At 57.0% G+C, this 27,719-nt stretch overlaps 2 protein-coding genes across 5 annotated transcripts in view; one reads left to right on the plus strand and one right to left on the minus strand.

Moving 5' to 3' along the window:
• Window positions 1-14,073, plus strand: part of KIAA1614 (KIAA1614 ortholog) — a 29,968-nt gene extending 15,895 nt beyond the window's left edge. For 3 of the 4 annotated variants that reach the window (XM_045838456.1, XM_045838454.1, XM_045838457.1), the window contains exons 5-10: window positions 26-1,584; window positions 3,400-3,526; window positions 5,237-5,492; window positions 8,862-8,989; window positions 9,742-9,926; window positions 12,860-14,073. In XM_045838456.1, the coding sequence (XP_045694412.1) occupies window positions 26-1,584; window positions 3,400-3,526; window positions 5,237-5,492; window positions 8,862-8,989; window positions 9,742-9,926; window positions 12,860-13,053 (2,449 nt within the window). In that variant the 3' untranslated portion in view covers window positions 13,054-14,073. The remainder of the gene's footprint in view (window positions 1-25; window positions 1,585-3,399; window positions 3,527-5,236; window positions 5,493-8,861; window positions 8,990-9,741; window positions 9,927-12,859) is intronic. The other variant, XM_045838455.1, reaches the window with a different exon arrangement.
• A 7,326-nt stretch (window positions 14,074-21,399) lies between these two features.
• STX6 (syntaxin 6) overlaps window positions 21,400-27,719 on the minus strand; it is a 29,462-nt gene continuing 23,142 nt past the window's right edge. The window contains exon 8 of the mRNA XM_045838445.1: window positions 21,400-26,973. Within this exon, the coding sequence (XP_045694401.1) occupies window positions 26,897-26,973 (77 nt within the window). The 3' untranslated portion in view covers window positions 21,400-26,896. The remainder of the gene's footprint in view (window positions 26,974-27,719) is intronic.

Here is a 27,719-nt window from a genome sequence, read left to right on the forward strand (position 1 = left end):
TGACCTCTCTCCCGTCTCCCATCAGAGATGGCGCGAGGGACCCAGCCCTGGACCGGAGCCTGCCCTTGGCCTGCAGAGACAACCTCCAGAACGGAAGCACGAGCGACTCCTCCAGCGGGGAGTCCAGCAGCGGGCAGTGGCCGAAGCGGGGCCCCTCCCCGTCCCACGTCCGCTTTGAGGACGAGTCCGCCGGCGACGCCGAGTCCCGCTACCTGGACCGGCTGCAGCAGCGCCAGCGCCAGGGGCTGAGCCCCGCACTGCAGACGGCAGACCAAGGCCCCCTGCGCTCCAAGCCCGAACTTGCGGACTACATCGCCGGGGGCGTCCGGCGTAGGGATGCTGGAGAAGAGGCTCTGCCCTGGCTTGTGGGCCACCTGGACCGGAGGGCCTTCCCGGCGCCACCGCCCACTCCGGGCAGTGAGAGGACCTGTCGAGCCTGTGGCAGCTGCATTGAGGACCGACGCCCTGCCCGGGAGAAGGCAGCCCCGGACCCCAGGGTCCCCCAGGAGCGCGAGGCTGCCACTGTGCTGGAGGACGAGGGGGCAGAGCCCCTGATAGGCTCTCGGGGCCTGAACGCCCCCCTCAGGCTCCTCTCCGCGCAGCAGGGCCCCCGCACAGAGCGGATTCGGGAGACACACATTGGCTCTGCACGCCAGGAGGAGGCGGACTCCGCCCTGGACAGCACGGACACCTCGGACAGCTGCAGGACCGACAGCGAGGACGCTGGCACCTCTCAGCCCGGCAGGGCCCGCGGCCCGGCCCAAGGCAGCTGCCCCAGGCCACGGGGCTCCAGGCCGCGCGGGGGCCACAGGAGCTTCCGGAAGGCTGAGATGGAGGCGCATGGGAGCCCTCGGACCCCGCACTCCCAGCCTGCGGTTGATCTCCTGGAGGTTTCAGATGCGGTGAAAGAAGTCAGAGGACACACGCCTGAGGGGACTCTGTTCCCCAGAGAGGACCCTTTGTCCAAGCCTCCTGTGCAGGGACCTGAGAGGGCCTCCCTGGGGTCCCTGGGGCAGCCCGGACCAGAACTGGGAAACCCCGGGGATCGCCCTGTGGATTCCGGGGCTCCGTGCAGGACCGCCTGTGCAGCTGCCTCGTTGGTGAAGCTGGCATCCTCGGGGCCAGATAGACAAGAGCCCGGGAGGGAAAGCCAGGAGTCTCCGAAAACTGTCTCCCTGCCACAGAATCATGCAGAGCCCTCGGCCCCATGCCAGGCCCAGCAACCAACCTCTCCCCTTTCCCCTGAAGGCTGGGTGCCAACTCCTCCTCCTTCCAGGAGAACCACCTCACCTGGGGCTCACAGGAAAGCACCGCGAAGGCCAGGTGACCGGGGAGCGCCTGTGGAGCCCCCGCTGGCCCCTTCAGGAAGTGTAGTTCCCAGGACCTGTGAGCTCCCGGCCCCGCAGACCCAGCCCTGCAGCCCCCAAGCCAGGCACCCCCTGCTGGCTCTCTCCACCACTAACTACAAAAGCGAGGAACCTGGGGGGCTGCAGGAGCCTGGGGGAGGCGCCACCCTGGAGGGCAGGGCAGAGAAGGGCGCCGGCCGCCAGGAGCCCGAGGCAGCCCCGGAGGACTACAGAGACGGTAAGAGACTGCCCTGGTCTGGGGCAGCCCCAGAGCCGAGACCCCAGGCCAAGTCTGTGGCCTCACACACCCTTGTCTCACTGCTCATCTTCAGAGATGACAGAGCCACGCGCCATTCCCGGCAGCCCCATGGAGCCCCCCAGATCAAGGGCAGCTGTCAGGAAGCTGGCTGGGTTTGTGGGCCGGGTACCGGGTTCAACATCAGCCCGGAGGTGGGCCAGCCAACTCCCCCTGGGGAGGCAGAGTGGGGAAGTGGTGCTGATTCCTCTGACCTCCGGGAGTCCTGAGGGCTGTGTAGCAGCTCCAAGCTGTGCGACCCCCGGAGGCCTGGGCTGCGAGGGAGTTTCCCCATCCACAGAGCAGGGAGGGGCAGCAGCTCCAGGGTCTACTGTTTGCTTAGAGCAGGAAATGCCCAGATGCCCCTTCAGTGTCTTTATTTCATTCACTCACTCACTCATTCATTCAGTATTGACTAACCGCCTGGTACAGGCCAGACACCATACTAGACACTGTGGGGAATGAATGCACAAGCGAATTGATTCAGCAGGAGGCCTGCCCTTGAGACCTTCTTGTAGGAGCTTCACTGGCTGGTCACCACCTCCACAGACATGTTGTCCCAAGGACACAGTGACCAGCAGGCGAAGCTCTCACAAGGGGTGCTGGGGCTGCTCCTTGGCACCTGAGCCCTCCCGGACTCCCGGCCCTGCTGGGCAGGCTGCTGTGTTTCAGCAGGCAAAGGATGTAGGCTCTCACCTCCGCCCTTGGACGGGGTCCTCATACTGTGGGCAAACCCCGGGCACCAGCAGCCTTAGCTCTGAGCCTCGATGTTGTAAGCTGAGGTGAGCAGCTCAGCCACCACTCACTTTTGGGCAGAAGAAACAGGCTCACTCCACACAGCCTGCTTTAGTGTGCCCGCAGCCCTGGCAGCGCCGGGGCTGGGCTGGCTCCGGAGGGACCCAGGGGTAGGAAACGGTGGAGGAGGAGAGGGCAGATGGACCACGGGCCACACTGAGCCTACCGAGGATGTGGGCGCCAAGACCGTACCCGCCCCGGTGTGCTGGCCGCCCCCTCCACTGCACACACACACACACACACACACACACACACACACACACGTTCTCCCTCTCCCTCCCTCGCTCACGTGAACCTCGAGGAAGCAGGCCCCACCCTCAGCTCCCGCCACCCGTGCTAAGGTGTGGTTTCCTTCCCTGGTGGGCTCTAGGCTGGGGGCTGGCCGCCCCTAACCACTTCCTGTGGGGCGTCTATTCTGAGAGCTGCTGACCTTTCTGGGCAGCCTGACCTTTACCTCTTTGGGGCCTGGAGCAGAGGCCCAGGTGGGGCGCCTCTTCCCATTAGCCAGGAGGCCCTGGGCTCGTCACGTACCCGCTCTGCCCTGCAGGCTCCTTCACTGTAACCCGAGGGTAATCGTCGAACCCGGCTCCTAGGAGCCCATGACGAAATCCCGGGGGAGGGTTTAACTCATTGCCTAGCATATCACGAAGGCCCTAGGAATACAAAAATTCCCCTGCTCCCACCTATGTCTCATGAGATACGAGGGACATGACTTGTCACAGACAGCCCCTCGTTTAACATTTAATTAATCATCTGTGTACCAGGGGTGGTGCCAGGGGTACTGGAGTGACAGCAGGAAAGAGCAGCCTGTCCCCTCTTCGTGGGTCTCACCATGGCCTCCACCACTCTCGGGGCATCTCTCCAGCTTCCTCTGGCGCCCCTGCCTCCGGGTTGGCAGTGTCCCCTCCCCTATGGGGATGGGTCTGTTGCAGGGGGACTCCAGGACTTTTCTCGCCTCTGCAGGTGCCGGCGCCGTCAGCTCCACGGGCGTCACCTTCTCCCTGGCCTTAGAGGAGCCGGAGTCCAGCCAGGAACCTGCGGGAGGCCTGCGGAGCACAGAGTCCCATTCTGAGGGCCACGTGTCGTCCCGGTGAGTGACAGGAGCAAGAGTGAGCCCTGACCGTAGGAGGTGGGGGCCCCAGGGTGCCAAGTGAAGAAGGGGCCCCCTGGAGTGGTAGCGTGACTCACCTCAGTGCTCCTGAGCCCTTGGAAGGCTCTCATATTTGCGCCCGAGCCTGGCACCCCCGTGCTCCTCCCCCCGTCACTTCCAGTCCAACGCACTTGATTATTCACTCATGGAACAGTCACCGAACGGCCTCAGCTCCAGGTGCTGTGCTGGGCCTAGCTGGTCGGCCAGTCCCAGCCCTCACGGGCCCCAGGACGGGGCAGTCTGTCCGAGAGGAGACTCGCTCCTGGCACTGGGCTGGCAGACATCCCGGCATTCACATGTCCATTCGTTCCGTAGCGCGCCGTCTCGAGTCCTTGCTCTGGGGCCTCGAGGCCTTGGCGAGGCAGTCCTCTAGCCGGGACCTTCTCGTCCCTGCTGTGCACCTTTCCTGGTGACGTGTGTGACCCAAGGCTTCACGTGCCCCCACCAGCCAGGTCTCCATCCCCAGCCCTGTGTGCTCCGAGAACCCCAGACCTGTGCATCCAGTTTCCCCTGACATGCCCACTACGGTGCCTGAGAGTCCAGGGCAATTCTCCTCCACTCCGACCAAAGCCACTTCCCCTGCATGGGTCCTCCCCACAGCGCGCACACCACCGCCTGCCCCACAGTGCTCGCACCCCGGATCTGGGGGTCCTCCTGGCTGCTCCCTCTTCCGTCTCTCTGACTCCAACCCCCTGGCTGGTCCTCTCCAGCCCCAGAGCCACCCGCATGGCATTTCTCCTGGTCTAAGCTGCCTTCTTCCTGTGCAGCTCAGACAGTGCTGCCGCTCTCGGCCTTCCTCCCCGCCCCCTCCAGGTCCTTCTCCGCACAGTGGCCGAAGGTAGCTCTGGAAACCTTGAATTAAAGGGTACCATTTCCCCTGCCTGAGACCCCTCATGGTTTTTCCTTTCACTTGGAGTAGAGTTCAGGCCTCTTGCCTCGAGTTACGTGCTCAGCATCATCTGGCCCCGGCCTGCCTGCCTGACCTCACCTGGTGCCTCTTCCCCCTTGCTTCCGATGGCTGAGTCCTGGCCGCCTGGCCCCACTCCGCCCCCCGCACCCCCCCCGCCCCGCCCCAGCCCTTCCCGCCCTGGAGCGTTGTTGCGGGCGCGTCTCCTCCCTGGAACTCTCACCCCTGGGCTCCGCAGGACTGACTTCTTGCCACCCAGCCCTCAGCTTTCATATCACCTCCTCCGAGAGGCCGTCCCTGGCCATCCCGTCACTGCCTGCTTCACCCTGCTCAGCAGCTGCTGCTGGTTTCTCTCCTCTGTTCCCTGGTCTGCTGTTTACACGCCCCCAAGAGTAAGGATTTCGTCTGTCTGTTACCACTTACCCGGGTCATTTGCCACATGTCCCAGTGCCTAGGAGAGGCCCGGGAGAGGTTCTTAAGGCATAGCGGATGAACGAGCGATTGGGTGAACCCGCAGCTGAGTGTGACACCGAGGGTCTCGTCTGAGCTGTTCTCCCTCAAAGCTCCCCAAGCGGAGCACCCGGCAGAAGCCCACTTGGTCTTTCTTTCTGCAGCCTGGCTGTCTCTCCCTCCACCAGGCGCTGGTGTTGGCTCGCCTGGGGCCCACAGGACCCCGAGGTGTGGTCTGCCCCCACCTCCCCCAGCCCCTGCCCCCCCACCTCACGTCCACCCTTGCATTTCAGAGCACTACCAGGGGTCCGTGCAGGACCAGGCCTGTCCTCAGCTGCCCCTTCCGACAGGAACAAGAAAACCAGCGGCAGCATCGCCACCCTGGGGCTGAAAAAGTTCTTCTTGGCCCTGGGCCAGGGCTCTCGGCCCAAGCTGGGCAAGTCCCGCAGCTACAGTGTGGAGCAGCTGCAGCCCCCTGCGCCTGGTCCGGCTTCCCACACCAGCACCCCCAAAGTGAAGAGAGCCCCATCGTTACAGTCCCTGCGTCTGGTGAGTCCTGAGTGCCCAGGCCAAGGCTGCGTGGGGCTGCCGTTGGGACGAAAGGAGAAATGGAGGAATGGAGGAATGGAGAGCTGAGGAGGCCCAGGGGGACAAGGGGAGGCTCCCAGCCTCCCACCGTTGGTCACAGTGGGGGTGGCAGCATCCCACACTTCCATCCCCCAACCCCCGCCTGCCACAGCTGCCTGGCCTGGGCTCACCCTAGACTCCTCCTTCTCCCCTCCCTCAACCCGGCCACCTCGGCCAAGACCTGGAGTCTACTGCCTGGTCGTTCTAGAACCCTCTTCATGGCCACGTGCCTCTTCGTCTGGCACAAACCACCTCACACCTGGGTTACCTCCAGACCTTCTCACTGGCTTCCAGAGCGGGCCTTCTGACTGGCAAACCTGGCCTTGCCACTCCCTTGCTGAACGGAGGCCATTGGTCCCTGATCACCCTCAGGACATCGCCTCAGGATTTCTGTGATCCGACTGCTTTCATCTGTCACCACTCTCCTTCTAACACTCAGTCCCAGTTGCCCTTGACCTTGAAACTCTGTAATGAAGGCCACACACTGTCTGACTTCGAACTTTCCTGTGAAATGTTGCTTCCACCTTCTCTGCCTGCTAATGGCTGCTCATCTGTGGACCCTTCAGCCATTGCCTCCTCCAGGCGGCCGCTCCCTACCCTCCCTGGGCTGAGCCGGGGCAGCTGAGGGTGGGGTGGGGGTGGGCACCCTCTGCCCCGTGTCTCCATCTCACCCCGGCCTTCCCTCCTGGCTGGGATTTGCACTTAGTACTTTAATTGGCTTTTGTTTGTCTCCTCCCAGTGGAGTGTGACTTTTCTGAAGGAACACCATTTGATCTTTACACTCCCAATATTTGGCACAAGGGTGAGGATAGTAGATGAGGGAGTGCACGGTGAGGTGGTGAGGGAGGGAGGGAGGGAGGGAAGGAGGGGGTGCAGCCAGCCCTGCCGAGTTCCCGCTCCCCGAGTGCTGGAGGATGAGCCGACAGCAGCTCGCTGACTCTCAGCTGGGTTCCTAAAAACCCTGCACTGTTCCAGGCATCTCCGGGTCCTATGCACGTCCTTCTAGCCCCTGTTCCCTTCCCTGGGCAGAAGGGAGCAGGTGATAGCGGTTTGGGGTATTGGAGCCTTTCATTTTCAGGCTGAGTGAAAATCCCATTTCGTCCTGGTACCAGGAACACTACCTGGTATGCGGTCGGCACTCAGTATTTGCTGGATGCCCCTGACCGAGTGGCTCACTCGGTTGGGGAGTGTCATCCTGTTTGCCAAAAGGTCGTGGGTTCAATTCCCAGTCAGGGCATGTACCTAGACTGCGGGGTTTACTCCCTGGTTGAGGCAGGTACGGGAGGCAACTGATTGCAGCCTGCCCCCCCCCCCACCAAATCATTAAACCTACCCTCAGATGAGGGTTTAAAAACAGCATTTGCTGGATGAATGAATGGAAGGCAAAGAACCAGAAGCAGGTCGGCCACAAGCTGGGAAGAGGAGCGTGGAGCCACACGGCGCTCCAGGGTGACCTTCCTTCCCCTGACGGTTCCATTTGGCCCCTGTGTGTCTGAGCCAGGCGCCTGGTGCGCTGCCCTCAGCGCTCCGGTCTCTGCAACCCCCCGGGGGAAGCTGCAGCGATGCCAGGGTAGGAGAGGCGCGGAGGGCGACGTGAGCCGAGGGGGCGAGGACAGAACGTGAGCTGGCGAGAAAGGGTGGGAGCAGGTGCGGGGCGGGCCGAGCAGCGGAAATCAAGAACTGGAAAAAGAAGATAAAAGAAGAACCCGTCTCACCCCAAAATATTCGTGACTTCGCTCAGGGTGAACGACTTCCTGTTAGCCTGTTGTGCCTCTGAGTGTGGGGGTGGGAGGGGGGCGGGTGCTGCAGCGGCTGGTTTGCTCGGCGCCCTCCTGCGCGGGCAGCGGCCCTGTTCTCACGCCCGGCCGCCCGGCCGCGCCGGCCGCGCCCACATCCTCCCCTGGCTGTGGCTTCCTACCTTCGAACCTACACCTGGAAGGCTGTCCCCCACAGGGAACTCCTGCCTGGCCTTCGGGTCTGCGTCAAACACGACTTCTCCCAGGAAGCCTTAACCTCCGGTGCAAATCAGCACGCGCCCCCTACCCGCCACTTAAGTTTCTGGATAATATGCCTTACTTCGCCGGAGCATGGTCTCCGAATATCACGGGTGTCGTAAATATTTGCTTAAAAGTCTCCCTCTCCCTGCCTCTGTGACTACCATTTCCCGCACCCCCCCTAGAATGGCCTCCTTCTTGGGTCGGTTTCTAGAACACGGATCGGATCTCCTCACTCCTGATGAACCTCACTCAGGGGCTCCCTTAGCAGGCCGTATACGGCCCCTCCAGGCCTGGCCCCCGGCTCCAGCCCACCCCCCATTGCCGCTGCAGCCTAGCCATCCAGCCCATGAGTGCGGCCCGTGCCTGCCCTGCTTTTCCTCGTCTCTCCGTCTCTTTGAACCTGCTGTTCCTTCTGCCTGGGGTCCCCTGCTTCTGTCTTCACCCGGAGAGTGTGTGCTTCCGGCCTCACTTGGGGGCCAGCTCCTCTGGTGGCCCTGGAGTCCCTTCCTGCTTCCCTGCACATCATCTGTGACTCCGGCAGAGCACTTACAACTGCGTTTAGGGCTTCTGGCTTCTCTGTGGCCTGGCCCCTCACCCTCACCCGGCAGGGGGGTGGGGGGGTGGGGGCTCCTCCAGGGACTTTGTTTTTTTCCCTTTTTAGTCACGATGGTTTAAGGTGCACACTTCGATAAAAAAATTTTGAATGCCTGGCTGGCGTAGCTCAGTGGATTGAGCGCGGGCTGCCAACCAAAGTATCGCAGGTTCGATTCCCAGTCAAGGCACATGCCTGGGTTGCAGGCCGCGGCCCCCAGCAACCACACATTGATGTTTCTCTCTCTTTCTTTCTCCCTCCCTTCCTTCTCTAAAAATAAATTAAAAATATTAAAAAAGAATGCTATAAAAATTAATTTAAAAATTTTTGAATGCAACTGATCATAAAAGGGATACAAAAGAATCACAAAACAACATTTAAGATTTTAACTCTAAAACTGTTTCTTATTCTATAATTAAATTGCCTTCACTTTTTTTCTTATCAAGAAAATCAGATTTTCTTAATACGTGAGATACTTAGTGTTATCGCACTAAATTTTTATTTCAGCACAACCCCCCCAAAACTTGAAGCTTCAGATTGCCCAACTACTTGAGTAAATTATGATGATTCCTGTCGAGCACTTTGAAATAATGACAAAAACTGCTATGTTACTCTGAGAGAGGGCCCTCAGGGTTTGTGGTTGAGGTCAAGTCTGTCAACCCCTTGCCAGGTTGACCTGCAATATTGGCTCTTTACCACTAGGTGTCACCCTCTCACCAACATCGGAAAGCTGCCTCCTTTCAGAACCTCCATTCTCTGCTGAGTGGCAAAGTGGACAGGTCCAGCCTGTACCTGATAGGGGAGCCAGGGGACCACAGTGAATCTGGCAGGTAAGAGTGAGCCAGTGGGCAAGTGCTTTGGAGGAAAAACTCAGAATGGACAGTGGAGCCATAAGCTGAACTTGCCTCAGCAGCAGGGCCCTGAATGGGATCCCATTAGGAGAAAGGGAGGCCAACTCTCTAAGCACCAGGTGCCATAGAAATCACGAAGCCCATACCTCATCGCGCATGTCCTGTGCGATCAAGCTCTGCAAAGGTGTGCGGTGCTGGAAGGGGTGCAGTAGGACGGTTTGATTCCTCCATCCCTCTGCTGTCTGATGACATCTTGAAATCAGAATGTTCAGAGATCTAAAGACCAAATTAAAGATCCAGAGACAGAGACCCCAAAAGGGGCCCTTGACCTGTGACCCTGCCTAGAGAAGCCCCACCCTCTGTGATGAGCTCCATCAGAGCACCCTCTCTTACCTGGAGCTCCATGGAGGGACTTCAGGGTGCCGGTTAACTCCTGGCAATGTTATGTAAAATTATATCTTCCTCAGGGTCTCAGAGAAGTCTCTGCACCTGAAAAGACGGAAAACTATGCTCTTGACCTGGGGAGCTCCTGGTTCAGCAGCAGACTCTGAGCAGCTTCTGGGGGCTGTGGGAACACGCCAGGCTCAGCCCTGGAGAGCTCTTTAGCTGGAGCCCCAGCCTTCGGTGGCGCCGTGGAGAGGCCCCAGTCCTCCTTACACCATCCTTACACCAGGGGCTGGAGCCCAGTGCCGCCCTCTCTGCCCTCACTCCGTCTCTCGGTCCCCTTGCAGGTTAGCCAAGGCCCCGCCCCGGCGTGCGCTCAGCGTGGAGGATGTGAGTGCCCCGAGCCTGGTCCGCACCGTGGGCCGAGTGGTGGAGGTGTTCCCAGACGGCACAAGCCAGCTGCAGCTACAGCGCTCCCCAGAGGGCACTTTCGGCTTCCGTGTGGCCTCCGGGAACGGGCGCAGGGACTCAGGTAGGTTCCCTGTGCTTTCTGGGCTCCACAGTCCCGGGACCTTCGCAAACCACAAGGTGCCTTTGGCTGTGATCAGCGGCTTTTTTTCTGCTCTTCAGCAGAGCAGCGGAGCTCTGGGCTCCGAGAGCCTCTTATCGAAAGGACTGGAGTTCTCCCCACACGGGCTCTTTCTGAAGCGTCAAGGAATGGGGCTGCTGGAGGCTCTTGGCAGGCTTGGCCCCACTGTCCCTCTGCTGTCTGCTTGCATTCTTGAAATCAGAATCTCGAAGGCCAGCTTTTCACTGGGGAGCCAGAGGGACATTGTTTGTGCTTGCCGGCTCTGAGAGGCGACCCCTTTGATGTGGCTGCGGTGTTTGAACGGCTCCCTCCTCCAGCCGCTGAGTGTGTCTGGGCACGCCTGTCTGTGCGTCCAGGTCCCCCCCCCCGGGGGCTGGCTCCGGAGGGTTGTGTTCACATGCACCCTGTCTCCCGGACCCTGGGAGAGTCGGGAGGAGCATTCGACGTCATACACAGAGAAGCCCTTTCCGCTTCAGAAAGAGGATGTATTTGGGGAGCAGCACTGCAGACGGGGACCCACACGATCTGATCATGTCAGTGTGAGATCGCACACAACCGGGCATGTACTCTGCCCCCATCCTCCTCGAAAGTCCCTTCAGGCCCCTGTGCAGGGAGTGCATGCCCCTCCCCCATTACCCGTGATGGCGTTCTGATGGGCGGAGGCCTGTAATCACCAAGGGCCCCTTGGGCTGGGCCCTGGCCTGCTCCCCCGGGCACCCCTCACCTGGGTTGGTGAGAGCTCTCCCCTGACCTGCCCAGGGGGTGTCCTGCCCCTGCTGCTGCAGCTGGCCTTGGATGTCACAGAGATCCCCATGCATGCATGCACGACAGGGCTGGTGCGGTGTCTCCTTGCCACAGGCCATTCTCCAGCAGCCAGGAGTCCCTTTTCCTGGGCCTCAGAGGGGCTGTGAGCTGGGGTTGGTTCACATTCCACGCCAGAACGTCAGGACTCGGGTGCTGACTTGCTGCCCATCACACCCGGTTGTACACAAGCGTGAGACGACAGCTCCTAGTACAACATCGAGACCACACACCCTTAACAAAGGCCGTGTCCCGCAGACAATAAACGCCTACAAAAGCAGTCCCGCTGTCATACCTCTGTCATGACTTACAGTTGTGAAACCCACCCCAGAGTCTCCCCCAAAATAGCCAGCATGACATCAGTGTCTCGTCTGGCTCTGGCTGCATTCTTTTGGATTTTCCCATCACTCCCCACCTCACGTCCCGCTGTATAGCAGCCATGTCTATAGGCCCCACCCCTCCCTGCCTCACCTGCCTTTTCCCAACATGCAGACAGGCGAGGCCAGCAGCTCAAACGCCAGACAGAAGAGGTCAAGGGCAGGGCAAGAGCTGCCAGAGAGGCCTGTGCAGCGGAGATGGCAGCTATCCCTTGTCAGGAAGGAGGCACCGGTGCAGGAAAGGCTCAGGGTGGCTGAGAAGCACCGAAAGGGACTTCCACAACTCCGACCAGGGGCAGGGAACGTGCCCAAAGATCGGGGTTGCTAAGCCCAGAGCTACAAAGCTGAGGGTGCCTTGGAGGAGATTTCAGTGCACATTGAAAACCAAATTTCAGAGGACGGGCCCTGAAAAGCTTGAGTGTTAGGGCCAGAAGGTGGGCTGAGTGGACCAGAGATATGACTTCCCACCGGTCCCAGGGGTGTCAGATGGCTTCAAGTCAGAAACTGAGGAATGGGACCAGATGTCCTCTTGAGTGAGTCTCTTCTAAGGGAGCTGATTCTAGGAAGAGCAGGTGGGGAGTGGTGCACGGCGTTCAGAGTGGAGGGAGCCACCGGAGCCCGGCTGGGGAGCAGGGAGGGCACTGAGGCGGCGCTACGCTGCCCCTGTGAATTCTGCGGGTGCTGTCAGCCACCCAAGCTGCCCCCGCCCCAACTCTGCAGTCCTCCAGCAACCAAGGCTGTGTTCCTTCAGCCTTCCCTGGAAGAACCTGCCCCCCGCCCCCAATCTCTCAGGTGGAGGCAGCTGAAAGGGTTTGAAAGGTTTTGAGCAGAAGTTGTGGTGAGAGGGGCTCCCTCCACCAGACTGTCCTGCACTGTGTGGCCAGGAGAGGCCAGGGACACTCGGCCTAGCCAGCCCTGAGGGCCCAGTTGGACCAGGGAAAGGGGGAGAATCGGGTTCTCCCCAGGCTCATACTGCACTTCAGAGACTCATGAATGGTCATACTGGCCAGGCAGGGCCTCTGGGGTGGGGGAGTGGGGGGGTGGGGGGTGCATGAAGAAGCAGAAAGTGACACACAGGGCTTTAAATAGGAGGGTAAGATTTTTATGTTTCTGGGCTTTTGCCCAGAGGCCCCCAAATTCCAAATAGGAACCATATCCCAGGAAGACGGGGGCCAGGGCTGGCACTGGGCAACTCTGCGGAGCAAACCAGGCTTGGACGGGACCTCAGCTACTGCAGTGGTGCCTTCCCTCCACCCCCACTCCGGCGACTTGAGGGCAGCATGAATCTTGTTTGTGAGGGCCACCTAGCACAGCGCCAGGCACCCCGTAGGCCTTTTCCTTAAATTTTAGACATTATTTTCCTCCCTATTCTACAATCAAAGCTCATTTCAGAAAAAGCTAAGATTAGCTTGTTCACATTGGGGTATCTATGAATAATTAGAGCTGAAAGCATTCTTTGCACTGGGGGCATTTTCCAACGGGAGATGGAGATACGGAGTTCTACCACGGAGGCGGGCACGTCGTATCTACATATAAAGCCAGCTGTGGTTTTGAGTGGTAGTAATGAGGGTGTGCATGTGCCTGTGTGTGCGGAAGCGCACCTGGCCCCGCCTCCCCGCAGACAGCACCCCCTGGCCAGCATGCCAGAGCTGCATGGGCCTAACTGCACTTGTTAAAGTCTCCCGTTTTCCTCTGCAGGCTTCTACGTGCAGGAGATGGCCGACGCGAGCACCGCCAAGCTGTACTCGGGGCTGCTGGGGGTGGGGGATGAGATCCTCGAGGTGAACGGGGCCAAGGTTGCCGGGCTGGGACTGGCTCACATTAAGGAGCTCCTGGCCCATGCAGAGAACTTGTCACTCCGAGTGCTGAGGCAGAGGCCTGTTCTGCGATGACCCAGAGGTGCTTTGGTCCTCACTGCCACCCCGTCGGAAGCCATGAACCGCCCCAGGCCGGATGACTGGGAATGCACAAAGCTGCTTGGAAGGGCAGGGTGGCATGGGATGCCCTGGGCTGTGGCCAGGCTTCTCTGATTGCCACCCCCTCCAGGGGAAGAGGGGAGGAGCCTATTTGTATATTTTGTTTAAGGATGTAATTTATGCAGAACAAGGAAAAGATGGGTGCCTGTGCCCAAGGCAGCATCAGTGGCTTCCTGCCCCTTTGCTGGCAGGGAGAGGAGGAGAGTTTCCTCAGGCCATTTGGTGGGCCCCCGAGCATCGCCTGCCTGCAGGTCCCACCCCACTCCTTGGCAAGGGTTCCCGTGCCTCCCACACTCCAGAGACAAAGAAAGTGCTGGGCCACATTGGCCCGGAACCTGCCTTTTTCAGTCCCGCTCCTCCCAGCTCCCACGCCACACCTCCACGCTTTCTCCAGAAACGGGCGAAGTGTCCCAGGGAAGCAGCCTTGCAGCCACAGACCACATATTCCAACCCGAAAACTGGAACGTGTGGTCTGGTGGGAGAACACCTGGGAGATGTCATCTGGTAACCAGAATACGAATAATTTTTTGTGATACATAAGGTTGAAGGAAAAAAATGAAAATGGAGACCAATTTCAGGGAAGCGCAGCTGCAGCTAGTGAGATGAGCCAGACCAGCTCCGTCCCCGCCGCCCTGCCCTCTGCCCTACCCAGATCAAGGCTGCAGTGACCGGAGCCTGGCCACGAGGTCCTCTGTCTTCCTTCATTTGAGCTTGGACACTGGGTGCAGCTAGTGCCAGGCTGTCCCCAGCCACAGCTCTCTGCCCGGACTCCCTGACAGCAGCTGTGGCTAGGCTAGCAGGCCACGGGGATGGGCTGTCCCACCTGGTCGCTTGCCCTCTCTAGGTCGGAACACTGCCTAAAGGGTTAGGACTCTGGGAGTGGATGGCCATGTGTCAGTTTTAATTTATTAAAAAGCAAATCTGAAGCTTCTCCTATCCTGAGTTGCATGTATTTTGGTCTGGATGCTTGCTTGTTCACTTGGCCTCCACTAGCCACAGGCCGGGGCCTGGGGTGAAGGTGAAGAGGGAGGACACGGGCACGGCAGTGGGCTGCGTTGGGCATGTCAGAGGGGAAGGTGGGTTGGCACCCAGTGTCGGGGTGACAGGGTGGATGCAGACGCCGCCAGAGCCAGTTGGGCTGGGAGAGGAGCCCTGGGCAAGGTGCGTTTAATGAGCAGGAGATGGAATGAAGCTAATAAACTTTTTTTTTTAAAGCGGGACTTTGAATTGGTGCAACTAGGCATGAAGTGGGCAGTCAGGGCTCTTTTAGAACATGGCTGCATGTGCACTATGGTTAAAAACAAGCACAGCCTTCAGCAGAATTGGGTTAAAATGAGGGTTATGCAGCTTTCAGGGAGCGAAGTCCCGAAGGAGACATGCGGCCCCAGGGAAAGGTGGCGAGGCGGTGGGGCGGCCATCCTGCGGAGTGCGAGTGTTCTCCCATCCTAGGGGCTCATCCGCAGGAGCCAGGGACACTGCCACAGCATGGCAGGCTGGGCAGGCTGGGTGCGCCTGGGCTGGGAGGTGAAGGGGTAACGTGAGGGCTGTAGCAGTGAGCAGAAGGGCCAAGGGAACAAATACTTGGGACTTTAGGGTGTGAAGGCGGCACTGGGACACCTCACGGACCAACCCAGGGCCTCCGAAGTGTAGAAATGGACCGGTAGCAGGAACCCACAGGCATGGGGAAACCCTGGTGATTCCTGTACCCCAGTTCCTAGCCTTGAGATGTTGACTCAAGAAGCTGTTTACCATCCAAAACAGACTCCTCGTGGTTAACAGGACCCAAATTCATAATCAGAGCCTAGTAGCCATTGTTCACAGTCATCCCTCAGGCACACGGAACATAGGGAAAGCCGCACACTGAGGACGCAAGCCTCCTGCAGTGAGTTCTTGAGTTCTGAGCCACGCCTTATAAAGATGTCTGGGAATCATATTTCAACCAATGGGCTGACCTGACCCATCCACTCAGAACTGCACAGCAGTAGTCTCATTTGCATCTTTAGGGACCAATCAGAGCAGTTCCATAATGACCAATAGGAACACATGATTTTGACCAATCAGGACAGTGCTATTTGGACCACTCAGACTGTACAAACTTGGATTCTTCATTTGCATAGAAATGGACCAATCAGAGACTAGGGCCGGACTTTCTATAAAACGTGGCCTCCATCATGCTTCAGCGAAACCATTTTGGTTTTTGGCTGGGTTTGCTGTTTTCTCCGTTTGGAGGCTGTTCCCCGTATGGTTTCTCCTCTTTCTGCGCACCTGTCCGCCTTAGGTTGGTAGCAGCAAACTTTTATTGACAGAGGTCATGAAACGTTGGAAAAATTTCATGTTGAAGAAGTTTCTGAGGGCAAAAAGCTTCTCTGTTTTCCTTGTACGGTAACGGCAAGTTGCCTTTCCACCCCTAGCAGGGAAGAAATGGGAGGAAATAGGGCCGCTGGGTCTGGGGCAAGACAGGGAGAGGTTTCGGGAGCTCTGAGCATTCTGCGTCTGTTACCTCCCAGGTCGGGGCCAGGCTCTTGATACATCTTATTTTATCCTTAAAGTAGTCCTGCCAGGGATGTCCCGTTTATTTCCATTTTTGCAGATGGAGAACCAAGGTCAGCAACAGTAACGGCGTTCAGACCTGGCCCCTCTGATGCAGAGCCCACTCTTCCTACGGCAGCCCCGCCCCCAATACCAGAAAACCTTGCTAGGAGGTATGGGGGGCGGGGGAGAGGCGTTCTGGACTGAGAGGTAGATATGCCTTGCTCTAATTTTAGTGGGGCAGAGGCGCTCTTTCCTGGGGGTAAAGCGATGCCAGGGTCCTGTCTTACGTAGGTGGCAGGGGGCTTTGGCTCCTCCAGATGTCCTTCTGACCTTCCCCATTTCTGCTGCCTAGGGTCCAGGCTTGTACCCCCTGCAGGACCGTCAGAAACCTCACCTAGAACTGGGAGCCAGGCCACGTGCCAGGCAGGAGTTCAGGTCGGTGGGAAAGACCCGCCCTACCTCAAGCCGCCAGAACCTAGGAAAGACGCTGAACCGCTACCGCCGGGCCAGGTGTGTGCGGCAAGAGAAGCTGGCACGTGGCGCGCGTGGGGTAAGGCACCTGGGGGTGGTCTGCGGTCAGCTGGGGGGCGGGAGGCTTACGAGGAGGCGCGCCCACGCAGGGTTTTGTGAAATGGGTGAGAACTCAGAAGAAGGGGAAGAGAAAGGACGCCGTTCAGGCGCGGAAAATGAGTGTCATGTGCAAAGGTGTGGCTGTTTCCTGTGTGTCACCTGTGCCCCCACCCCCATCAGTTCAATGTGTCCAGACCTCGACTCACAGGAGGCCCAGAAAGTGGCACCAACTTGGGCCTCATACAAATCAGTATCCTTAGGGTGACGCCAAGTTCAGAAGCCGGGCGGTCCTGGGCAGGCCGGGCCCCCGCCGACATCTGTTTTGACTTGTTTTCAGGGGCTTCTCTCCTCCGCAGGCAGGCGCGTCCGGCTCCAGGTGCCGGGCGGGGGTGGGGAGACAAGGAAAGTCGCGGCCCGTTACTGCGCGCTGGCTCCGGCCCCGCGCCCACCTGCAGGCTCCAGTCGCCCCTGCGCTTCACGAGGGGAGACTAGGCTCCGATGCGGGTGGGACTTTGTGCCCGCCACACCGTCTCAGCCACATGGCCACTGGGAGGCGCCGGCCTCACCGGCCTTCTAGCCTTGGTCGCACCTTCCCTCGCCTCTCCGGGAGCTCTGTCCGCCAGGGCGGCGGTGCAGAGGGGCGTGCGCTCTTCGCCTGGGTTCTTGGGGCGTGGGGGTTAGGTAGACACCCCCACCCCACCCCGTACATCGGCTGGGATGGCCCCAGAGGCTGGGATAAAGACATCCCGACTTTGCCCTCGAGGATCCTCACGGGGCGGCCAGGGGGCGCAGAGGGACAAACTCTGGGAACTTAACGGTGACAGAGACTCTCGCTAAAATGTGGTGGTGAAGGCAGCAGCGGGGGGCGGGGGGGGGCGGAGGAGTTGTAGCTGGGCAGAGGTGTGGGAGGGGGAGCAGGGGTGGGGACCCGATGCAAGCGGCATCCCGAAGTTTCCCGCGTGAAGGAGGAACCTCAGGCGGGGCTCGAATTTGGGATATCAAGGTTAACCTGGGAATTCGGGCACGTGCAGTCGCTGGGCAGTCTCCGCAAACATTCGCTCCGCAAACACTCCAGAGCTCTGTTGGGGACTTTAAGGACACAAATCTGATTCTTTGGGGCAATTTTGTGAGGGAGGGACCACTTTTCTCTGGGTTAAAAACTAGGAGCCAGAGACTCAAAGGCTGAGTTGCTTATCCAAGGTTACACAGCAAATTAGTGGAGGCAGGACTTGAACCCGCCCAACTCCCCACCTGCGTCCATCCGCCCTTTGGGGACCCTGTGGGATTTGCTTCACTTGAAGGCCATTGGGCACCCCTTCTGGTGACCACATAGGCTGTGGGCAGAGCACTATGGCCCGCGGCCTGCTCTGGTGGCCCCCCTGCTGACCTTCACAAGCCAGCGTAGGGGCTTTGCTTCGGTTTTCCAGCAGGGAAATGGGGTTGGTGTTCCCTCCTGCTGGCCAGGAAGGGAGGGGCAGGGGAGGAAGAAGCACGAGCTGGTCACTTTCCAGAGTGTTTCTAAACTGTAGGCTTAACCCACTTGTAGGTCACAAGAGCTATCTTTTGTGGGTTGAGACCAGCATTTAAAAAAAAAAAAATTAGTGCCTCCCACAGGTAAAGAGCAGGTTTTGTTGGGAAACGCTTCTTTCAGCTGTGTGTGTCCCGAGTTGTGATTTAGTGTCATTAACGGCCCTGTGCTGGAGGGCAGTAAACCACTCACCCTGGGTGCTAAGAGGGTGGAGTGGGAAGGGGGGCATGGGGGAGCCTGGTCCCTCCATCCCTGTGGTGGGTTGTGAGCTGCCTGCTGGTGACTACCCAAACCTTCCCAGGCCTGGTGGCTGGTCACTGTGCCTGGGCCCTGGGAAAGAGGCATCCTTGACCTGACAACTCGGTCAGCAAGGGGAAGCCCCTGTGCCAGGGTGGAGTGCAGTGTGACTGGACTTCCTGGTTCTCCAAACTGGCCTCCAGGCCACAGCAGTCCCACGTGGGTATTCATTTATTTATTGTCCAGAGCTTGGGTTGTTGGTTCCCTGATCCAGGCATTACCTATCCATCTGCTTAGCTAATTTGGTGCCTTTGCTGGAACACCTTCCCCTTGCCCACCCATGAGTCCCCTGGCTGCCTTAAAAAATATTAGAGGTGGCTGCCCTGGGAAGCATCCCCTGACACCTTTGTGCTTACTTTGGCTCCTTTTCTTAGTTCCTATAGACACTGGTACCAAGGGCTCTTTATTGTGGTTCTTCTAACATAGAATCACTGTTTTATCCTGCACCAAACTTACCTGGCAACAACTGGACCACCCTGGTGCCCAGTCCGTTTCCCACCCAAATCCCCAGGCTGGTTCTGGAGCTATTCAAAAGGCCCTGCTGTCATTAGACCCCCCTCCACCTCACCCCCACAGCCCCACTTTCCGATCTTCTGTGAAGTTTCCGTGTTTCCTACAGAGCCAGAGCACCTGCTTAGAAATGGCAGCAGCCCTCGTTGGCAAGAAGCTGTGCCCAGCTCTCTCAGGCTGTGGATTTGACCAGGTCGGAATGCTGGGCCCAGAGGAGGGGGCTGCTGGGATTGGCTCTGATATCTGCCCTCGGAGCCAGACCTTAACAGCTGCCCTGCCAGGCCTGGAGGGTATCTGGGGCTCTCCCATGGATGCCAGGCTGCCTGCTGGGCCTGCCTTTGTCTTATCCTTCTGCAGTCTGGGCTCAGGCCCCAACTCACAGTGTGGAGCTGCCCTTAGGGGTCTGGCTTAGTGCCAGGCACTGGGGAGAGGCCTGTCCTGCCCTTGGGCAGCCCGTAGCCCCTGGTGGAGGCAGCTACAGCTGTGGAAAGAGACTGACCAGTGTGCCAAGGGCTGCAGTGGATGCCCCAGACAGGCGGTCCCATCCACCTGGTGAGCAGAAAATCTTCCCGGAAGAGCCAGCCGCAGGCTCAGCAGCCTCCATCCTGCTCTGGTGCTCTCTCAGGAGCAAGGAGTGTTAGAGGCCCGGGAGCCCACAGCAGCGCGCAGACGCTGCAACTTGGGCTCTCACCCTGCGTCTCCGGGCCTTTCCGAGCGTACGTGATGAGTTTGACTCACTTCTGCATACATTTCCAGCCTCATAAACAAAAGCTCCAACATATAGGGCTGGGCAAAAGTAGATTTACAGTTGCACTGGGACATTCTTTTGAGTTAATAAAGCTATTGTAACGGTCATAACCTGCGTGTCTTTTTTCCATATGAACAACTGTAAACCTTCTTTTGCCCACCCTTGTGTTTTATCATCAAGACTGACCAGCCTGAGGTCCTTGACCAGGTGTCTTGAACTCCACTCTGGGCTTACAGGATTTGAGACGTGGTTAGGTCCATGGCAGCAGGTGTCTGGTGCCTCATCCTGGGCGCCGCTGGAGTTCGGTGCTTTCAGCCGCTGTGGACTCGCACCACAGCTCTTTTCATGCCTCCTGACCTTCCCTCCACCATTGCTCTGGTCAGAAAGACGGCTTAGTGAAGCACCTGCTTACCACCACTGAAATTTGAAGGGTGCTTTTTTTCTGTTAAGGGATGCAGTGTAATGGTCCAATCCGACTTGGGTTCGCATTCTGCCACTTACTAGTTGTATCCTTGGGCAGATTTCTTAACTGCCCCATGTCTCTGGGCCTCGTGGGGTTGTGAGAATTAAACCCAGAGTTTTGCTCCCCGTCAGGTCCCTGATGCCTTGGTCAAAGGCCTGCCTGGCAGCACATCAGATCAAATGTTGGCCGGAAGTATTGGTGTTTTGTAATGAGATACAAAATTTGAGAAATTTGTTCCTGGAAGAGTTGACGGCCCCTTCCCAAAGGCTGGCCAATCTTAATCTGACTTTTGTGAGTGGAGACAGACAGCATTCAGTGGTGTGCAGAGAGAAGGGGGAGGGAGGAAACACCACTGCAGTGGTCAGGTCCAAGGGGGCTTCTGGGGCCCATCACCCCCCACTCTGAGAGGTACACTGGTGGGGACTTTTCGCTTAGGCTCTGCCTGTGCCTGCCCCAAACAGGAGCCGCTGCTAAGGTTCTGGGTGTCAGCACCTTGGTAGCAGGGGCCCTGCTTCCAGACAGCTGAGACCCTGGAGACGGAGGATCGAGGGTTACTGATTTCACCTGGTCAGTAAACACACAGTGGCCTCGCAGACAGGTCTCCCCTCCTGTGCCCCACTTTGCCCCCAGTCTTGCCTTGTCGCCTTTGTCCTGTGAGGTTTATGTAAGACTTGCAGCCAGTGGGGACCTTCTGAATGGCAGCCACACGGCAGAGCCACGAGTGGAGCCACAGCACTTGCAGATTCAGTTGCTCCCCTTGTCCACACCATAGTCCACATTTCCCCGTGGGTGCAGAGGAGTGATCAGCTTTCAGGAGAGGATGCATATAGCCATTTCCTCCTCCTGAAGCTCTTCCTCCTCAAGTGTGAACCAGGATCCTCAGAATAGGCACAGGTTCCTTTAGCAAGGCTCGTCAGTATGCTGATTTGTCTTTTCCCTTCCTACACTGGTTATTACCATATTAGGGGAACTCAGGCCCAGGACTTGGGATGCACGGAGGTGCCAATTTCTGTGCCAGGCACTGCAGTTGGCACAGTAAGTGGCTCTGCCTCTCACCAGCTGTGTGACCTTGAGTCAGTACTTGTGTCCCAGTTTCCTCATCACCAGATGCGATGAGGAAAGACCATCACACTTTCATACAGCCGTTTTTAAGCATTACGGACGTTAATCCAGACAAAGCACCTAGAACAGTGCCTGGCACATCAACGGAGATGCCCGACTAACGAGTGAGGAGGATCAGTGAGGGTGGTCTCGGCCAGTGGGTTGCAGATGCCCGCCCCTAGGGAGCCTGTGTAGCCTCCTCTTGTCGTCTTGCACCGGACTGAGGGCAGGCGCTTCCAGTGACAGACTCGGGTGGCCAGTGTCATTTGCTGACACTTCAGGGGGTGGGGGGTGAAGGACTTAAGAATCCACATAACCAGGTCAGCCAGAGAAAGCGCAGTTTAGGGTTCGGCTCTCCAGCAGCCACAGACGTCCCGCCCCAGGTGTACACTCCTGTCCAAGATTAGTAGTGGGGGTGCAGGGCACGGGGCCATGTTTAGGTATGAAAAGGACAAAAACAGAAACCAACCGACCAAACTTTAAAGAAATGAAAACCCAGGACAAAGCTCATGGTCTCTCCATTTCTCTTTAATACTGAATAGTATCCTTTATACAGTTGTAACATGACTTCAAGAGCAGGAAAAAAAAAACACTGCTGATAGACTTCGGGTGTAAAAATATCACTTTAAAGGACAGCTAGCTGAAGTTTCATTTCACACAAGTATTTAAAAACATTTTTCCAGTTTATAGTGTCATCAAATTTTGTTTAATGTCAGGACCACAGAGAGCGCCGTGAGAGATGCTTTGTTTTGCAGGGATGGCTCGCTGGAGCCTGAATCCCACAAAGCAGTAGCAGTGGTTCTCAGACTGCAGAGGGCTCAGGATCTCCTGGGGGGCTGACAAAACACAGCCTGCTGGCCCCACCCCCTCTGGGAGCCCTCGGGTCGGGTGGGCCTGAGAATCTAAGTTTCTAACAAGTTCCCAGGAGATGCTGCTGTTGCTGATCCTACACTTGGGAGACCCACCGTACAGAGAAGCCAGACCTATCTACCCATGGCGAGGGCTGTAAACTTCCGACACCAGGCTTCTGGCAACCTGCTGGGGGTTGGGGGACAAGGGGAAGCACCGTCTGGAAATCACCCAGGCATTTTCACTTCTAATCTTTGATCTCACTTCTTTAGTTTGTACCTTCTAGTTATTTAAAAAGAAACGACGTAAGGTTATTTATCCTTGGAAGAAAAATATGACAGTTTAGTCCTGCTGAGCATTGCCATGTAGTACACATTCTATGTTTAAATTATACTCATTTCTAATAACAAATGAGCCAGTAAAATCATATTTCCACTTAACAAGAAAATGAATCCATAATCATTTCTTTGGCCCTTCCCTGGTTTCCAGGCTGCCCCTTGCGCTGGGCATTTTCCCAGCCTGGGCCAGTTAGGATGTAATCACATGGCATTTCTCATACAAGCAGGTCTGATAGCTTATTAGGGACACCTGGCTGGCCTCTGCTTGCTCCACGTGGATGACGGAGCACTCTGTTTTCCCGAGGACTAGGACATCTGCCTCTCCCAGAAGAGACCTTATTTGCATGGCCGAAACTGCCATTCAGTAGTGGGTCTCAGCTAAACCTACTTTCTGCAGAGCAGGGAAGAACCACCTTGAACTTGGTCCCACCCTGGGGCTGACAGAAAGCTTGGCTGGAGAGAAGCCCCGGCTGCCACCAGGGCCAGGAAAGCTGTGGTCAGAGAACAGCGAAGCTGGGTGGTCTTGTATCTAACACCTCCGAAGGAACCAGGTGGCTTCTGGGTTTGAACGCTCACAGCCTTAAAAACGAAATGGGGAAACACACCTCCTCACAAGGATCTGGCCGCAGCTGGCAAACCTGGTCCCTGAGCTGCCCCATGGGAAAGCCAAGCTTTGGGCAGGTTATGGTGATGGAAGCGCAGCTCCCCTGGCCCGGCCTCGGGAGGACAAAGGTCACCTCAGAAGGAAAACACCAACGCCAGGACTTACGTCACGAGGAAACAAGTTACTTCTTTTTCTTCCTCACTTCCCCAAATATCCGAATCAGTAAAGAAAGAACTCCCAAATATATGTAGATGGCAGCAACATGACCCAGGTGCCTGTCCCTTTCAGAGCTTTGGTGTTTGTCCAGCGGCAAAAGGCATCAAACAGTCAGGGTGACCATGACAAGGCACTACCAGCTGCCCTGAAGTCATGTTGCTGAGGCCAGCTTGCCCCAGAATGTGAGGGCCCCTGGGCCAAATTCAGGATGCAGCGCATCAAAGGACTCCCGTGTCTGTTGGAGGAGTTGCTGCTATTTCATCTTTAAAACAAGGAGACTGAACTAAGTGATGAAGTTCACTGAGCTTACTACTGTCAGAGACACGAACCCCAGAAGTCAGCTGGTCTGGAGCGTCAGCCCCATCACCAGGAGGGCCACAGCAGGACTGTTCCCTGCTCTCCCTGTTTCTGAACTTGACCCCAGACAGCAGTTTCCCAGGGACCATTATCAAGTAAGCACGGAGGGAGTGACAGCTGGAGGCAGGCCTTGCGAGAACAGGGCCTCCTTCCTTTGAGCATAAGCATGTTTTGTGAAGGCTGGGGGCTGGCTAAGGGCAGCTGGCCATTGAGGAAGACCACCTGCTGTTACCGTGCCAGCCAGGTGACACAGCTGCCAGCCTCGGGAAGCTCAGGAAGCGGAGGCTCTGGGAGGAGCCACTGGCGGCCTCACAGGGCCCTGCTTCGGAGCACTCCCCGGGAGCTGCCCTTGGTCAGGGAAGACACAGCGGCTAAGGGACTCCATGTCTGCAAATCTTTTGGTTTGACCTTCTCTCTGCTCATGATGAACAAAGAGCACTCTTCAAGGGGAAAAAATTTTTAAACTATCTGGGAGGGAAAGAAAAGGCAGCAAGAGAAAGACGGGAGGGAGGACTGAAGAAAGTGCGTCCCGTCCTTAGAACTTAAGCTTTCCAGACAGTCTGAATGTTGTGGTGTTTACGGATCTGTTCGGCCATTCACAAGGCAAAGCCACAGAGTCCAAAGTCCAGAGTGGAGAAGCAGCGCATTTCTGTCATTCAGATTTTAGATCTTCCAGTGCTATGCATTCTCTGGGAAGCTCAGTCCCACTTTACAGCCAGGAAAATTACCAAGAGCAGAATCCTGGCTCCGCCGCCTTCACGTACAGAAGGTGCAGCCCTTAACAGAGACAGATTTCTCTTGGAGTTAGACTGGATTTCTCTTCACAGCCCTAATCTCACGAGGTGAGAAGGAGGGGAGGTTGCCAAGTCGTTGGCTCCCAAACCCATCAGTCTGTTTAACTCTGGCTAAAAGCAGAGAATGATGGGCAAGTCACCAAGTTTCTCCCCCTTGGGCCCGGGCGTGAAGATCCTCCTGTGACACAGCTGCCGCACCGCAGCGGCGCGCACAAAGACGAGGTCAAATGTTCGACTGAAAAACCAAGCGTGTTTTACTTTTGCAGTTGGGCCCCATCCCGGCAAACTCTGTGGTCAGTGTTCCCTCTACCTCCAAGTCAGTGGTTAGTGCCGTGTCCTTCCCATAAACACAAATGGAGTTCTTTCTCTGTTATCCATCTCATTCTGCCGGTTCTTTCGGTGATGAATGTGGGGTGAGGTGTGAGGACTGAAGGAGGAAAGGAGCCCAGCTCTGCCACTAAAGGATGTGACTCTAGCAGCCTAAGCCTAACCTAAGCCCCCGGCTTATCCTCTTCGATCACCAGTTTGGAGGCCGAGTGGAGGGCTTTCAAATGACCTCCTGTCTATAGTGACAGCCCAGTCCGGGTGCAACAGGCTCGGACCTGGGGTCGAAGCCGGTGGGGCTGGGAGTGCAGTCTGGGGCAGAGCCAGCTCGGGAATACCTGAAGAGGTGGCTGCCAAGGAACGGCCCCTTCGAGCATGGACCGCAGCAGCTCCCCAGGGAGATTGCGCCTAGAGCTCGTGTTCTCAGCACGTGTCCTCTTTCCGAGTGTTTCTCTGTTCAGCATCTGCCGAGTCTGGTCCGCAGTAGTCACTGTAGCCAACACTGAAATTGGTGGGGTGGGCATGTCCATTCCAAATATCTCCAAACGTTGAGTGAGTAAGCCTCGGGGTCACACAACTTGGTCCCTGAAGTCAGTCAGGGAAGTATCCATCTATTCATCAAGGGTCAGGCGTGTTCCCAGCAGGCCCTCCCGGCACACACGTGGCAGGTCTGCAGGGCACAGCAGACCTGGGGAGAGCAGGACCACGGCATGGCTTCGAGGTGCGGCGGTCACGTGGGCCAGCATCCGGGCGCTCGGTGTGGCGCGGAGAGAGAGGGTGCGAATCCCAGGACAAGCCCCCCGTTCTCACAGAGTCGTAACCAAGACTTGTGTATTCTGGTGCAAACCTAAGGACCGCCTGGTCTCAGTTCGTAAGAAGACTATTTGAGTAAGTCTCAAAACTTAGTGAAACAAATACTCTAGTACTCTCCATCTGAAGCCCTTTCTAATAATCACCTTTTTTTCCTAATGTAAGAAGAAATATTTATATATCAAACGGTGTTGAATGTAAACACAGATGCCAACCACCCTTTCAGTTTTATAAATCTACTTTCAGCTTTCATAGGTGTGCAGATTCCCTCACCTGCCACGATCCTAAACATGAGAAAATACCCTTTAAAAATTGTTACAAATATTTATTAAAAAGTGCAATTCAAAAGTTAGCTGGGCAAGTACATCATTGCAAATCACAAAAAAAAAAGAGACCAAAACAAAATGAAAACAAAGAAATACAGACAAAACAAGAAAAAGTTTTAAGAAAAGTTAGGAATGGACCCCAAAAGATGAGGTGAGAAGCCAGCGCTAGAACTGTCCAGAGGCCACTGTGTTTTGCGCGTGCAAAGGGTGGCGGTGAAGATGCAGCGTGGCTGCCGGGCTCCGGCGCCGCTCGGCCGCTGCTGCAATATTAGGCCGCTCGTGGGGGGTCGGGGGGCGGTTACAAAAATATGCCATGTACATGTGCGCGTGGAAGCATTTACAGAGTCACCAGAAGCTCGAAGTTTAGTGTCTCAGCAACTAAAACTCAACTGAAGCATATGTTGTTTAAATTTGGATTGGCTCAGTGATTGGAATGCAGATAAAAATCGAGATGTCAGCTTAGGGGGAAAAAATAGTTCGCCTACCCTTTTTGCCATTACTCACAAGGCAAGGACAGCCTGGTCCAGAACTAGCCTTTTCTGTCATCGCAGTTTCTAACTACGTGTGATACATGTGCCACCCCTTCCCAAGCCCATCCTGCCAAGGCAGAGTGTGACAGGGTCTAAATCCATTCAAGTGGGCCGCTCAGCAGCCATAGGTTAAGGGTCACCCTAAAAATAAAAATTACACCTCTGCGGGGAGAGGGAGAGGCTGTTGGGACAACCGCCTGAATTCAGCCAGGCTGTGACCTCCCAGGGCCTTGTCCACCCTTCGCCCAGCCGTGCCCACTCAGGGTCACGCTGCCCTTCCTCCAAGTCAAGACGCCCATGTCGGCACTCCCAGAGTGCAGTGCTGCTCACTGTTTCCCCTCCGTTGTTCTCACCGCAAAGAGATACGCCTGGGAAAGCAGCCTGATCCCCGAAGAAAGAACCGCAGCGTCTTCTGACACAAACTGCTTCTGGGCCTTCTGGCCCCATGACACCAGTTCTCGGGCAGTGGAGGGGACAGAAGAGCCCCGTTCCTGACGGGGTCCTTCTGGAGGGGACAGTAGCTGCTGTCTGAGCAGGAGGAGGCCGCCAAGGATGGATGGAAGGATCAGTGGCGAACACTCACTGAGTCTGCAGAGTTTTCTGGATTCCTCAGAGGCCCTCCACAGGGAACGAGGTCCAGAGAGGCAAGGCCATGGCGAGCTGTCCTCAGGTCAGGAGAGGCGGCGCCTGGAGTGTGCAGGTGTTACGTCCCCTTCCCACCGGTCCCTGCAGCACTGGGACGGAGGAGCTGTCTCAGTGGTGGGTCGCAAAGAGAAAAGTCAGCTCGGGCTGTGTTTTCAGGAGAGGATGGTGCAAGCTGGCCCAGGGCGGACTGCGTGCCCTCCTCCCGGCTCCTGGGCTGTCACAGCACGAGGAAGAGGACTAGCACGACCAGCAGGATCACAAACAGGACGGCTATGGCACACCACTGGCGCCGATCTGTGAGGCAGGACACGAGGGTTAGCTCGAGGGACTCCCCCTGCCCCGAGGCAGTCCCGTGAAACTGAAGGCCACCCGCTGAAGCAGAAGAGGGGCAGCATATGCAAGTGATGGGGGCAGAGAGGCGCTCGAGCCTGCCCAGGCACCTGGTCCTCCCACGCTGCTCTGCTCCTGGCCTGCACTGCACCTGCATTCGCCGTCCCCACAAGCTGCCCTGTGAAAAGACTGTGCTGTCACAGGTCTTTAATTAAAACCTGTGGTGCTTAGCTTTCTGCAGGTGGTTACTGCATCCCTGGAAAAGGTGTTGGCCCTGGCATTATGGATCAAAGCCCATCTGCTTTAATTTCCCACTGAGGTCAAATCATTTCATTCCGTAATAATCTTGTCCTATCCTCAAAGCACTATGGCAGGTTGGAAAGGAGACAAAAGTTACAGCTGGTCACTTTAGAAAACAAAGAGCTAAAACAGCTAGCTCCAGAGATCCTGAGCATTCATCACACCACACCTAGTTAGGAGAAAAGTAAGATTACTAACCAGTGACCATGTTTGAGTAACTTACACAGCTTTTATGTCAATGAAAATGAACCGTCTTTTCTGAAACTTTCTGTCCCACCAACGATTTGGAAAAGGCACAGGAAACAAGGTAGCTAGAGTCCATGTCCATCTCAATGGCTGGCAGCAAGGAGGCCCTGAGGGACAGAGCGGGTCCCAGGGGTTCCCCAGCTCCAGCCCAAATCCGGATTGCA

The sequence above is a fragment of the Phyllostomus hastatus genome, unplaced genomic scaffold (genome assembly GCF_019186645.2).
Source record: "Phyllostomus hastatus isolate PE091 unplaced genomic scaffold, TTU_PhHast_1.1 phas_contig_283, whole genome shotgun sequence".
NCBI lineage: Eukaryota > Metazoa > Chordata > Mammalia > Chiroptera > Phyllostomidae > Phyllostomus > Phyllostomus hastatus.